General features: G+C 42.9%; 1 protein-coding gene across 5 annotated transcripts in view; it reads right to left on the bottom strand.

Moving 5' to 3' along the window:
- ARHGAP26 (Rho GTPase activating protein 26) overlaps positions 1–15,354 on the bottom strand; it is a 550,033-nt gene that overhangs the window by 392,496 nt on the left and 142,183 nt on the right. For all 5 annotated transcript variants that reach the window (XM_004381135.1, XM_023735643.1, XM_023735640.1 and 2 more), the window contains exons 4-5: positions 14,322–14,393; positions 6,984–7,085 (exon numbers count right to left, since the gene is read on the bottom strand). In XM_004381135.1, the coding sequence (XP_004381192.1) occupies positions 6,984–7,085; positions 14,322–14,393 (174 nt within the window). The remainder of the gene's footprint in view (positions 1–6,983; positions 7,086–14,321; positions 14,394–15,354) is intronic.

Here is a 15,354-nt window from a genome sequence, read left to right as displayed (position 1 = left end):
CTCCTCTAAGTTGGCCACGTCAACACCGGGCGACTAACTGGTCTCCTTGCTCTCCTCCCCTGGCTCCTCCACGTCCCAATCCCATCTCCACCCAGCTGCCAGATACCTTCTTAAATCTAAATCAGATTATCCCACAGCCCCCTGAACGCCTTCCAACGGCCTCTGCCATGGCCTGCATGGCCCTGTGTGATGTGCCCGCCCCTCTAACCTCACCTCCTCCACCCTAACCCACTCACTGCGCTCCAACCACTTTGGTCTCCTCCCGATCCTCTGACACTCCAGAACTCTTTCCTACCTCCCAATCTTGGCACTTGGTGTCCCTTCTGCCTAAAAATATCTTCCCCTAGATAAATAACCAATCTATTTTAAATTAGATGCACATGAAGAAATACTTTTTACACTGCAAACCAAACCCATTGCCATTGAGTCAGTTCCAACTTACAGCAACCCTGTAAGACAGAGTAGAACCGTCCCATAGGGTTTCCAAGGCTGTAACCTTTACAGAAGCAGACTGTCACATCTTTCTCCTGTGGAGTGGTTGGTGGGTTCAAACTATCAACCTTTCAAGTAGCAGCTGAGCACTTAACCACTATGCCACCAGAGCTCCTTACTTTTTAGATTATGATGCAAATAAAAACAGATTTATAATTGTAACAAAATACTAAGTGCAATGCACTCTTCTATTTGTCATTCTGTTCTAGCCGACTTTACTTCTTGATGCAACAATTTAGATTTTTATGACACATCCACAACCTGAAAAACACTGTCCTTGCTCTTCCTTTCCATCCTCTGGTCAAGTTCAGATGTCACCTCCTCAGTTCAGATGTGGTCAAGGAGAAGCCTTCCTTGACCACATTATCTTAAATAGCTTATCCCAGTGAGTCTCTATCTTATCTCCTAATTTATTTCCTTATCACTATATGAAATTCATATTTATTCCTTTTTTTACTTGGGTATTGCCTACTAGAATGTAAACTCCATTGAGAGCAAAGACTTTGTCTAATTTGTCCACTTTCATATTCCCAGTGCCTAGAATGGTGCCTGGCATACAGTATGCATACAATAGATACCTGTGGAATGAATAAATTCATCTCCATCTGTCAGTACTAAAGGCATGCTCCTGTAGCCACCCAGCACTAAGAAGAAACATCTCAAAGCATCTGCAGTGGAAAAGGAAGAAGAAATGCCAAGTGGAATGGTATGTTTCTCCTGCCAGTTCCCCTGCTTACTCTGAGCCATAGAACTAATTCACTACACCTTAGACACCTCATTAGTGGAATCATAAGCCAGGATTCCTACCCACCGGCAGACCACTCAAGACAGTTTCCCTGCCTGTTACTTGGGAAGCTGTACTCTGTCAGATCATCCAAGACCACCAGCCATTCTGTATTTCTTGGAAAAGAGACATTCTCCTAGGCTTTAAGCCCATGACGATGGGTACTTCGTTTCACTCCTCCCAACATACCCAGTGCCTACACAGGCTTTCACAGAGAAGCATCCAATGAATATTTGTTGAACTAATGAATATTGTTTTTGAAGCAAGCTTCTTAGCTGTTGAAGAACATGTTGATTTTCTTAAAGTATCCACTAGATGGCAGTGTCATTCCACATGGCTGCCCTGTAACTGCAACCTCTGAGGATCTAGGGAAGGGCTAGAATTTAAAAGCATTCAGTTCAGAACCCCGCAATCAGGGAACAATTCTGGGTAATCAAAGGTAGTAGATCAAAGGTGTGCCAGGTATTTAACAATGTTCCTAAAAGTTGTTTTTTTAAATAAATGTGCAGAAAATCATCACTAAGTAGCTGGAAGACCTTGAGCTAATCACTACACCTTGAGCAAGTCAGCCAACCTCTGCGAGGAATTCAGTTCCTTCTTATGTAATTTGAGGAGGTTGGACCAGATCCCCCTTTCCAATTCTATTTGCATGGCACCAGCGTCGAATGACAATGGCTGACAGGCCACAGTGTAACATTCCTCCCAGGAGAGAGAAGCAGAGAGCATACTGGGTTAGGGGAAAGGGCTCCAGGGCCAGAACACCAGGGTTCAAATCTTCACCCCTCTGTTGACTAGCTATGGGCCTTCAGCAAGCTCCAACTGAATAACAAATACTTAACATCTGAGCCTCAGCTTCCTCACGTGTAATATGTAACATGGAGGTAATATCTGCATCCGTACCTCATTAAGTTGTTGTGAGAATTTGAGGAGATTCCATGTATTGAATACACGTAAAATGCATTCAATAAATGTCAGCTGCTATTATTATTGCTGTTAGTAGTAACCGCAAAACTCGTTGCCATTGAGTCAATTCCAGCTCATACAACCCTATAGGAAGGACAGAGTAGAACTGCCCCACAAGGTTTCCAAGGGGCAGAGTCGAACTGCCGACCTTTTGGTTAGCAGCTGAGCTCTTAACCACTGTGCCTAGTATCATTATTATTGTTATTATTATTAGATTTTTATTAAACTTAATTCAATTCAGGTACAATTAAAAAGCAATGCTTAAAGGCACTCCTTGGAAACCCTGTGGGACAGCTCTGCTCTGTCTGTCCTATAGGGTCGCTATGAATCGGAATCGACTCAATGGCAAAGCTTTTGTTATTTTTAGTTTGCTTAAAGGCAGGGTAGAGATGGTGAGAATGTTGACACATTGCTGGGACTACAACCAATGTCATGGAACAATTTGTGTATGAATTGTTGAGTGGGAATCTAATTTGCCGTGTACACTTTCACCTAAAACACAATAAAATAAAACATCCTTTAAGAGCATTCCACCCTGCACAGGAGAAGGTCTTGGCTTCTCAACTAAGTGCACAAGCCCGTCGCGCCCTGGACCCTGCCTACTTCCCCAAGCTCACTCTCCATAATCCCCAGCATGTGCTTTACAGCCACACCATATCACCAAACCCTTCACGCCTTCCACCATCTCCTGGAGAATTCCTACTTACACCTCAGGGCCTTTTCAGACATGACTTCCAGGAGTCCTCTCCTGAGATCCTACCCCCTTGTCATATTGTGATGTAATTATTCATTTACATGTGTCCCTCCCATAACGGGCTTTGAAAACCTCCAGACCCAGCAATGTGTTTTGTCCCCTTGGGTTCCTCTACACAGCTGCTGCCCCAATCTTGTGAGAATGACTCCAGAATGGGGTCCTCGATGCCTTGCTACCTGCCTATCTCCTGAATTCCACTGGCCCTGAATCTCCTTCCTTCTACTAAGATCCTGTCCTCTTCTCTTGGAAACAGCTAAACTTACCTAGACATGCCCTAGGGAAGTTGTTCCTGCACTGCTGTGCAAACCTACTTCCCAGGCCCGGCATTCCCTGATGGAGGGTCTCAGCCAAATCCCACTGCCTCTAGCTCAACACGTTGCTTTAAGGAGCCACCTGCCTCTCAAAGGAGCCTCAATATGGCATTCTAGTAGGTCTTCCTAGAGCCACAGGAGGAATCAGTGTCCCAGCATCAGCCAGCAGGGGGCAGTGTGGAAACACACAAAGTAGGCCCTCTTTCAAGGGTGACCTTTCCTGCTGATATCTCTGAATCTATGATGCATGCTTGAGCCACCTCAAATCCAATGTCCAACTGGATTCTTCTCTTATTGTTTATTCTGATTAAATTAGAAAATCCTAACTCACTTACTGGATTGTTTGAAAAGGTTGCAAGCTCTGCCCAATAGTTCTGGATATTTGAATCAAACACGGATCAGAAATTATGGAGCTATCTTTTCACTGCTATCAGATCAACAAGTCTGTCACACTCAGCGGTGGGAATGTTGAGTATTTCAAGCCGGGAGATCGGGATAAGTGGGTTTCTAATCTTCTGTGATGCCTTCAGTCCTAGAAACTATTTCTTTGTATTCTCTTGGAGCCTTTAAATGTGGTTTTTAATTATGATTTTTAAATGTGCCATCAATTTCCTTCTCTGATAAATGAAAATAATTATCCAAAAAAAAGCAATGCTTAAGAAGTGACCTAAACAGATCAGGACTTGCAAGAAAGACCTGCAGCCCAATCCTGGCCCTCAAAGTACTTAGAAAGCATGAAGGGGTAAAAGAAAAGAACACAAGGGACTGTAACAAAACAGCACAGTGAAGAAAAGTCCACTGAGATATATAACAGGCAAACTCAGGAACAGTGCTATCCTGTTTGGGAATGGAGGACGAGAGGAATAATAGGCCAGACACAGGGATAATACTTAATATGTGTGCGGCAGGCTATTGTTTACCTTCTCATTCAAGAGGCAGGCAGGGCAAGCATTTAATGAGTATTTCACAAATGAGGGAACTAAAGCTCAGAGTTACTGTCAAGTCGATTCCCACTCATGGTGACCCTGTGCGTTTCACAGTAGAACTGCACTCCATAGGGTTTTTAGAGGCTGTGATATTTTGGAAGTAGACTGCCAGGTCTTTCTTCTGAGGTGGTTCACAGTTATGAACCACCAAACTTTGTCAGTAGCTGAGCACTTCCCTGGTGGTGCAACAGTTAAGCGTTCAGCTGCTAATTAAAAAGGTGGCAGTCTGAACCCACCCAGAGGCTCTGCAGGAGAAAGACCTGGCGATCTGATTCCATGAGGATTATAGTCAAGAAAAACCTATGGAGCAGCTCTACTGTGTCACATGGGGTCATTATTAGTCAGAATTGACTCGACAGCATCCAACAACAACAAAGGTCAGAGAGGCTAAGTAACTTGCCCCAAGTCACACAAGGAATATGTGGCAGAGTAGTCCTTAAAATAAGGTCACTCTTTGCTGACTAGGGAGTCCCTGGGTGGTGCAAATGGTTAAGCACTGGACCATTAACCAAAAGGTTGGTGGTTCAAACTCACCCAGAAGCACCTCGGAAGACAGGTCTGGTGATCTGCTTCCAAAACAGCCTTGAAAACCCTGTGGAGTGCGTTTCTACTCTGCACGCTTGGGGTTGCCCTGAGTTGGAATCAATTCGACGGCAACTAACAATGATGACGATTACTGCCTACTGTTCTGGTCCCTACACTGTGCTATCCTGGGGGAAGGTGGCATTGGGATGGTCCTAAAACAAAAGTTGAACTCATCCCAGACCAAGTCAGTTATATCTGGGCAGGAGAGAACAGACCCCGAGGAGAGACGCCCTCACTCAAAGGACTGCCAGGCCTACACTGCACTGTAGGCCTCCTGACAGGTGTGTGTAAGAACAATCACACACCTGCTCAACTCTACACAGCCGACTACTGGTGCATGGTCATCCAAACCATAATTTATAACTGCTTAGAAACTGTATCACTGGACAGATCTGCCCCTTGTTAACTGCAGCCAAAACAGGCTTTCGTTAAATATAATTTACAAACCCTTCAATGCCAACTGATGCTACAAGAATGATAACCGAAGGCCAGGGTATCAGGGAAGATCCTAAACAAAATTAAATATTTATATCATGGACAATCCACATATTCTTGGGTATCCTCTAGTGCCCACATCCTCTTGTAGAGTTGGGAGTAGCCTTTATGTTATCATCCCATGAAAACAAGCATTTCTTTGCTGTTCTCAATCACATATGACAGGATCTACCTGGGTAGCTATGCTGCATCAACAATCACTTCCTCACACATTTCTTTTCCTTACTCAGGCACAAGATCTTCAAGGATAGGTTAGTGTTTTCTACTTTCTACAGCTCACACCAAATAGTCAACTGCTGTTTCCAGGATCAGGCCAAGAACTGACCTGCAAAATACATTATAAACATTTGTTGAGGATTGAGTGACTACCCAACAACAACAGAAGCAACAACAAACGTTCATAATCATCGTGCACAAGAATTCATTTGAACACTCATTTCAAAGCAAAGAATTCTGAGGAAAACACACATTCCTAACTGAAGATGTGTAGCAAATCTGTAATCTGAGGTCTCTTTATCTTACAGGTCTCTCAGCCCTACAGTCTCAAATGAACTTCTGCTGACAGAAGCACTGGAAGGGTATTTGCTCAAAATGAAACCAACTTTAAGGGTTAGAGTTAGCCTGGAAGTCAGAGCCTCTCTTTAGCACATATCCTGAGAAAGGTCAAGCAAATTGTTAAAAGCTAAATAAGATGACAGTGAAGCCAAATTTGGATTTTCATAAACTCCCCCTGCCACCATGTAAATCTCCACGAATTAAATAAAAAATGGTCATAGCTCTGCAGCTGCAAAGCTGTCTTTTCTTTCCAAGTGAACTACTTTTAAAAAGATCCCATGCAGATTCAAGAAAACCACGGGGCTGGTCAAAGAATTTATTTCTTGAAACAAAATTACCAAAGCATAATACATATACCAGTTGCAGCATCTGTTACCACGGAGTCATTTCCGACTTGTGGCAACCCTATGTGTGTCAAAGTTGAACTATGCTCCATAGGGTTTTCAATGGCTGATTTTTCAGAAAGTAGATCATCAGGCCTTTCTTCCAAGGTGCCTCTGGGTAAACTCAAACTCCAACCTTCGGGTCAGCAACCAAGCACATTAACCATGTGCACCACCCAAGGACTCCATAATACATATGGGGGGATGATAAAACATTGCTTTAAAAACAAAAGCTAATGTCAAGTACTGGTTGAAATAACAAAAAATTTCACATTTGTGAAGGATGACCAAAGTTTCAGATGCTGACATTTCAAATCACTAATACCAGGCAGAAGTCAAAAGGTAAAGTAACAGAGAGCAGCGTTAAGGCCAACAGGTGAGGCTGAGAGGAACAAGCAAGTGGATTTCAAATGGAAAGGAAGAAGCACTTTCTAACAATTAGGGCCTCCCAACAAGGAGGTGGGTGGTCTGGGTATGCAGTTGTGTTCCTTGGCCACGGACAGGCTGGACATCCACAAACGGGAGACAGGATATAAAGGCATCAGGTGAGGGATGGAGATGGAGTTCCTGGTTTCCAAGGTATCTTCCAACACTTGTAGCAACCAGCACATTTCCACAGAACCATGTAAAAATTACCAGTAAATGCTTTATCCAGGATATAGTAAAGTTTCTTACCTCTTGAAGCTGAGATTCTTTCTTTTTGGAAGACAAATTCAAGTGTTTTTCTAAGATGCCGCAATACTTCTCTGTCTCCTTGTCATACTTCTTTTTGGCTTCCTGGCAAAAAGAGAAGAAAGGATAAGAGAGAGGGGAGAAGAAAAAAAAGTAAAACCTTGCAGGAATAAAAACAGCCTCAGTCATCTTCAGCTGTAGAGTTAGTTCCCTCAGACCACAGAGCAGCAGCAGATGGGCTGGCTCTTCAGATAATGCCCATTACATCATGTGACCATCCAGCAACAGACTAGTGGGTTTGAAGGTCTATTATATAGGCACCCCTGTGCTGGAAATTAGGTAAATACCAGTATTAGTGGCAAAGCCAGGACTCCACCTTCTAAGAACTTCAATTGTGGAAGCAGAAAATTTCTACTTTCTAACCCAGGAGGGTATTTCAAAGCCAAAGGGGCGGGGGGCGGGGTGGGGGGGGAAGTTTGCTATGAAGCTAACTGCAAAGAAAGAAGATCTATCTACAGCTGTAATTGGAAAAGTCTAGACTAAGACTAGATCCAGCCTCAACTGTGCTCAAAAAGCACTTCTTAATATAGAGACCTAAGTATCTCTTAACACAATAACATGACATCTGAGTCTTTAAGTGAGGAACGATTCAAAATAAAGAAGAATGTGATACACGTGTTCACTGCAGCACCATTTATAATAGCAAGACAGAAGCAACAACACTGACCAAGGATAGGGTTTGAGATAATTAAAGTATAGAACATGCAATAAATATAATTAGGGAGGCTAAACAGTCACATGGAAAATTGCTCACGGTATAATAAAAAGTAGTAATAGCATGACACGAACTTGGTACATCTTATGAAAACTGTGTCTGTTGTTGTTGCTGTTCTTGTATGTCATTGAGTAGATTCCAACTTATGGCGACCCTATAAGACAGAGTAGAACTGCCCCATAGAGTCTCCAAGGCTGTAATCTCTATGGGAGCAGACTGCCACGTCTTTTTCCCATGGAGCAGCTGGTGGGTTTGAACCGCCAACCTTTCGGTTAGCGGCCAAGTACTTAACCACTGCACCACCAGGAATCCCTGAGGAGACATTGCTCCTTCAAATTTGAGGGAGGCTACAGGCAAGACACTTGATTCAAATAACACTTTTCCTTTACAGAAGCCAGCGACTTTGAGCTGGGGTATCAACTACAATTAATGCTCACGTATCCATTCCCATCAGCCTTGTCAGCAACCTCAACAAGGAGAACCCTGGTGCTGGGGCAGTTCAGCTGGCCAGAGGTGAGAAAAGGCCAGGGAACATGAGTCACATGCTGTGACATGCTGGCAACTCCGGACTCCACATTCCATGTTCCACATTCAAGAGGACAGCCAAAGTTAAACAGGAAGAGAAGCAGCTTCTGCCCTGAGAAAAACAGCACAAGTCCTCTGCAAGGAATAATTCTATTAAGATTTAAATAATGTCCTTAAGATGGGAGGCTGGGTATTACTCAGAATTACTCAGGACACAGAAAGTTTTCACCTTGTAGAGAATTCATTAAGAGAGCCCTGGTAGTGCAGTGGTTAAAGCGCTCAGCTGCCAACCAAAAGGTGGGCTAAGCCACCAGCAGCTCAACGGGAGAAAAGATGTGGCAGTCTGCTTCAGTAAAGATTACAGCCTTGGATACCCTATGGGGCAGTTCTACTCTGTCGTATAGGGTTGCTACGAGTCGAAATCGACTTCACAGGGAAAGGCTAAATGGATAATGCACAGAGTCAGCATCCTGGAATTTATTCCCATTGCTATAAACAAATCACTGTCCCTCTCCAGAAGTCAGTTCCCTCATCTATAAATTGAGGATAATTGCAAGAGATAATCACTCAGGTTTCTTCCTTCAGGTCAAATACAATACGACAAAATAGAGCTAAGAACACCCACCTCAGGGGACTATTAGGATAAGATGGAAAAAAAAACAAAACCATATACAATGCTTAGCAGAGTGCTTAGCACAGTGGTGGTGATGATGATGATGACGGTGATGGTGGTGGTGGTAGTAATGGTGGTGGTGGTAGTGACGATGATGGTCGTGGTGGTGGTGACAAAGTAATGATGGTAATTACGGTGATGATTAGGTCCTCATTAATTAAACCTATCTCCTTCTTATTAAGAACATCACTTATTTTCCAAGGCCCAGCACATGTAACCCTTCAAAACACCTACTACAATTTGTAATTAGAAGTTTATTTATATCTATTGTCTAATGTTTTTCTAACCATCAATTGCTCATATTCAAGTTCAAGTTGAAGAAAATTAGAACAAGTCCACAAGAACCAAAGTAACAACCTTGAGTATATCCCACCTGAATTTAGAGACCATCTCAAGAATAGATTTGATGCACTGAACACTAATGACTGAAGACCAGATGAATTGTGGAATGACATCAAGGACATCATATATGAAGAAAGCAAGAGGTCATTAAAAAGACAGGAAAGAAAGAAAAGACCAAAATGGATGTCAGAAGAGACTCTGAAACTTGTTCTTGAATGTAGAATAGCTAAAACGAAAGGAAGGAATGATGAAGTAAAACAGCCGAACAGTAGATTTCAAAGGGCAGCTCGAGAAGACAAAGTAAAGTATTATAATGACATGTGCAAAGACCTGGAGATAGAAAACCAAAAAGGAAGAACATGCTTGGCATTTCTCAAGCTGAAAGAACTGAAGAAAAAATTCAAGCCTTGTGTTGCAATACTGACGAATTGTATGGGGAAAATACTAAATGACACAGGAAGCATCAAAAGAAGATGGAAGAAATATAGAGTCACTGTACCAAAAATAATTGGTCAACATTCAGTCATTTCAAGAGGTAGTATATGATCAAGAACCGATGGTACTGAAGGAAGAGGTCCAACCTGCACTGAAGGCACTGGCGAAAAACAAGGCTCCAGGAATTGACAGAATACCAATTTAGATGTTTCAACAAATGGATGCAGTGCTGGGAGTGCTCACTCATCTGTGCCAAGAAATTTGGAAGACAGCTACCTGGCCAGCCAACTGGAAGAGATCCATATTTGCACCCATTCCAAAGAAAGGTGATCCAACAGAATGTGGAAATTATCGAACAATATCATTAATATCACACACAAGTAAAGTTTTGCTGAAGATCATTCAAAGTGGTTGCAGCAGTACATCGACAAGAAACTGCCAGAAATTTAAGCCGCATTCAGAAGAGGACATGGAACAACGGGTATCACTGCTCATGTCAGATGGATCACGGCTGAAAGCAGAGAATACCAGAAAGATGTTTACCTGTGTTTCACTGACTATGCAAAGGTAATCAACTATGTGGATCATAACAAATTATGGTTAACACTGCAAAAAACAGGAATTCCAGAACACTTCATTGTGCTCATGAGGAACCTGTACTTAGACAAAGAAGCAGTCGTTCAAATAGAACAAGGGGATACTGCGTAGCTTAAAAGTCAGGAAAGGTGTGTGTAGGCTTGTATGCTTTCATCACACTTATTCAGTCTGTACACTGAGCAAATAAGCTGGACTATATGAAGAAAAATGGGGCATCAGGATTGGAGGAAGACTCATTAACAACCTGCGATATGCAGATTGACACAACCTTGCTTGCTGAAAGTGAAGAGAACTTAAAGGACTTACTGATGAAGATCAAAGACCACAACCTTCAGTATGGATTACACCTCAACAAAAAGCAAACAAAAATTCTCACAACTGGACCAATAAGCAACATCATGATAGACAGAGAAAATATCGAAGTTGTAAAGGATTTCGTTTTACTTGGCTCCACAATCAACTCCAATGGAAGCAGCAGTCAAGAAATCAAACGATGCACTGCATGGGGCAAATCTGCTCCAAAAGACTTCTTTAAAGTATTAAAAAGCAAAAATGTCACCTTGAAGACTAAGATGCACCTGATCCAAGCCATGGTGTTTTCAATCGCCTCATATGCATGTGAAAGCTGGACAATGAATAAGGGAGACCAAAGAAGAATGGACACTTTGCATTTGTGGTGTTGGCGAAGAATACTGAATATACCGTGGACTGTGAAAAGAACGAACAAATCTGTCTTGGAAGAAGTACAGCCAGAATGCTCTTTAGAAGCAAGGATGGCAAAACTTGTCTCATGTACTTTGGACAAGTTATCAGGAGAGACCAGTCCCTGGAGAATGACATCATGTTTGGTAAAGTAGAGGATCAGTGAAAAAGAGGAAGACCCTCAATGAGATGGACACAGTGGCTGCAACAACAGGCTCAAGCATTAAAAATGATTATAAGGCTGGCACAAGACCAGGCAGTGTTTCGTTCTGTTGTACGTAGGGTCGCCACGAGTCGGAACCGACTTGATGGCACCTAACACAACAATGTCTTTCTACCCAGCCATACCATGAGCATAGCAAACACATTTGCACTTGCTCTCCAGCATATACCAGTGCGTAGTGCAGTGTCAGGCACACAGCAGTCTCTCATGTATTTTTTTAACGATTGAACTGTGTATATCTAATATAACCGTTAATATCAAATGACTGCTAATATATGACAGACACTAAGTGTTCTATGCACTTTATATGAGTTCACTCATTTCCTCCTCATAATAACTCTGAAGTAAGTAACTATTATAATCCCATTTTACAGATCAGAAAACAGGCATCAAGAGGTGTAAACTCCTCTAAGTTTACACACAAACAGCAGAAGTGGGATTTGGAGTCAGAGTCATCTAGCTCTAGAGCCCACTCTTAAGCACTACTCTCTAATGTCTATTCTACTTTCATTATAGAGCTCAGATCTCCAAATGTACCTCTGATGCAGGAAAACTCAACTTCCCCAAACTCAGAACTCTAAACACAGGGCCACAGTTATGCCAAGCTCCAGGGTTGTGCCCTACTCCTAGGCAGCCCCATTAGCACAAGAATGCCCAGGGGTTCTCCTTCCTAGCAGCCTCCACAGCAAACACTAACTTTTGCTTCTTGCAAGTAGCAACAGGTTGTTATAGTAACCAAAGCAGAACCAGAGAGGGAAGGAGGAGGAAAAAGTAATTTTAGCATCACACAGGCAGAGTTCAGAAACCTCCACTTAGCTGCAACCAAACACAGCTGAAGAGCACTTGCTGGCTCGTAGGCATTCTTGAAACTGAGCTCTAGATCTCCTAGTAGGGTGTTTGTTGTTTCTGTCCTTGTTTTTCCTTAAATTTACATAATACTATGACATCAACTGAAGGAACCCTGGTGGTAGAGTAGCTAAAGTACTCTGAAAGGTTGGCTGTTCAAACCTACTGGCTGCTATGCAGGAGAAAGATGTGGCAGTCAGCTTCCATAGATTTACAGCCTTGGAAACCCTATGGGGAAGTTCTCCTCTGTCCTATAGGGTCGCTGTGAGTCAAAATCAATTCAGCGTCAATGGGTTTGGTTGGTTGGTTGTTTTTTTAATGGGTGGCACAATGGTTAAGCACTGGGTTGCTAACCAAAAGATCAAGGTCAGTGGTTCAAACCCACCCAGCAGTTCCACAGGAGAAAGGCCTGGAAATCTACTCCCATAAAGATGACAGCCTTGGAAATCCTATGGGGTAGTTCTACTCTGTCATATAGCAGGGTCGCTATGAGTCTGAACCAACTCGACGGCACACAGTAACATGACATAAATTATAGGGGTGTGGGAGAGGAACAGGCAAACTGAAAAAAGAGGTGACACAGGGGGAAGGATAAGAAGTCATTCCAAATAGCATCACAATCATTCTTTAATGGGAATGAGAGCATACAGTATATGTAAGAGAGGAAATATGTTTTGGGGAGTGACTATTTTATTTAAATTCTTTTATTTTCATATTTTTCACCACTTATAGCCCATCTTCCAAAAAGAACCTGCTTCTGTCATTAAGATTACTGATATTAAACCCAAAGGGAGACCACTCTGACTTCTGCCCCTCCTCCGTGGTAACTGTGGCAACCGCCAACCTAGTGCTGAGGGAAGAGGATCTGTATGCAGAAGTGACTCCTGAGAAAACGACTCAATAAGGAGGTCTGCTCTTCCTCTGTCACAAAGCTCTTTATAACCTTCTGAAGCCAGTGCCGTGTGTTTTCAGGAGTGGGAAAGCGTAGGCCTCAAGGCAGGGAAGGCCTGCTCAACTCAGAGAAGGTTCACTCACAGTGTGTGCTCAGCCATCACAGTGCTGGTTTAAAGTCTTAGACAAAATCTTAGTGGAACAAGATTTCCTTTAAATTACACATTCCTTAATCTCTGATATAAAACCGATGAGCTCCAATTTCTTTGTAAATATAGACTGTAAAACTGTTATAAAAGTGCTGTAGATGGGAGAAAATCTTTACCACAGTCCCTCCTTCAAACGATGGCTACCATCCCTCTGAATGACTGCGAGTGAAAGTCATTTTTTGGGTCCCGATCTCATCTTTCCAGAAAGCAAATGCACTTAGTTAAGAGAGGCAGAGAGATCCAATCCATTACATTTCAGCTACCTTTTTCCCACCCATAATCACTTCCTCAGAGCCATTTTACAACTGAGTAAAATCCTTACCACCTAAAAGGGTAAGAAGGTGATATTGCCCCCAACTCCCCTGCAGATGGCGCAAAGGACTGCAGCAGAATTTACTCACCGTTCTGGAAAAACAGTCAGAAAATCTTGAAAATCCTTTTGCTGTCACTAATTCCAATGAAAACATCTTCCCTACAGGTGGCCTTTAACACTCTACTGAAGGTCACACTGGCTGAGGTTTCCTAGTGATTCACCCAGGGCAGAAGAGCCCTGGAGAAGGCACTTTCTCTTTCACCCTTTACAAATGAACAGGATTCTCTGTGCAGTATTTCAATAACACATTAAAATCAGCTAAGTTTTGGCTACAATCCCTCTAGGTCAGTGATAACAACTGATGACCTTTGGGCTGAAACAGTGCTGAGGACATGGTTGGGGTTTTTTGTTTGTTTGTTTGTTTGTGTATACCTCCACAATGTTTAATATGAATTTTTAAATTATTTTCCATCATTTTTTAAAAACCAAGAAATTTTACACTAAAACTCTGGTATTTCAGTTTCTCTTGAAAAACTGCCCAAGCACAAGCTACCTAATAACATAAAGGAGGCATGGTTTCTACCTTTGGATGATTTAGAATTAGCACTAAGTGATTAGATGACAAAACACTAGAATGACTGCTCGTGGGGTTGACTGCTCAGTCTAACTTCAGTCACTTGTGAAGAATAAATGAGCTGGGCTCGAGGCTTAGCTGCCCAAGAAGATTTGCTGAAGGAGCTGGGCTTGCAGTTGCGTTTTCCACACCCCACTCCCTTAAAATCCAAGAACAAGGTCTTGTGGAAGTCTTACCTTGGCAGCCCCAATTTGCTCCTTCCGAAATTTCTCCAAGGGGGTGATGAGCACCTCGCTAGCATTCTCAATCTGGAGAGGAGAAACCGGGGGTGGGGGGCGGGGGAGAGCACTATCAGTAAAGAAGTACAACAGCTGCGGCATCTCAGTGTAAAACTAGTAAGCAATGCTGTGCGAGTGTGAACTGCTCACAACACTTGAAAGAACAGCATGTCAATTCCAAGTCTAGTCACCAGTTCTTCTGGGGCATGACTAATACTGATTCTTTAAAGGTAAAAGTGAGGAACTCTAAAAATCTCAGTAAACAATCTGAAAGCAGAGGGGAGCTGGTGACAGACCAGAGACTAAGTTTCAAGTGTCAGGTGACATCCTCTTTTCAATGGTCCTTCACTGAAGTTGTATTTAAAGCAGATCAACACTGAGCCTAGGCTAAAAACAAACAAACGAAAACAAAGCACCTTTGGACATCTGGCGGCATGACAAATCTAAGCCTGATCGTGACCAGGTCTGGACTGGAGTGGAAACATCTTGTGCCTCCTGACCACGGCCTGCCTCTCAACTTCATCTCACAGTGCTCACTCCCTCAGGTTCTCTATCCAGCCACACTGTCCTCTCTAATCCTCAAAGGCACCAAACTTGTCCCACCTCAGGGCCTTGGCCTTGGATGCTCTGCCTGCAAATCCTCACATGGCTGGCTCCTTAAAGTTTCAGCTTAAAGGGCACCTTAGGGAGGCCTTCCCTGACCACCAATGCAATCCAAAAAAGCTTCCCACCACCCCATCAAGTGTTTTCTTCAGAACACATGTGCCAACTGCCATTTTCTTGCCCACCATTACACCTGTCTATATTTGTTGGTCATCACTATCCCCAAGAACACAGAAGAGTGCTGGAACAACAGAGCACGCAGAGTTTTAATGACTAAATGAATGAATTAATGATTTATTGATCTGCTGCCATGTGACCATGGGCAAAATATTTAACCTCTCTGAGCTCTAATCTTCTCATTTGCAAAATGAGTGGGCTGGATTGTTCC

Source organism: Trichechus manatus, unplaced genomic scaffold (assembly GCF_000243295.1).
Source record: "Trichechus manatus latirostris isolate Lorelei unplaced genomic scaffold, TriManLat1.0 scaffold00080, whole genome shotgun sequence".
Taxonomy (NCBI): domain Eukaryota; kingdom Metazoa; phylum Chordata; class Mammalia; order Sirenia; family Trichechidae; genus Trichechus; species Trichechus manatus.
Note: the sequence above shows the minus strand (reverse complement) of the source record. Positions and strands in the feature narration are given on the sequence as shown.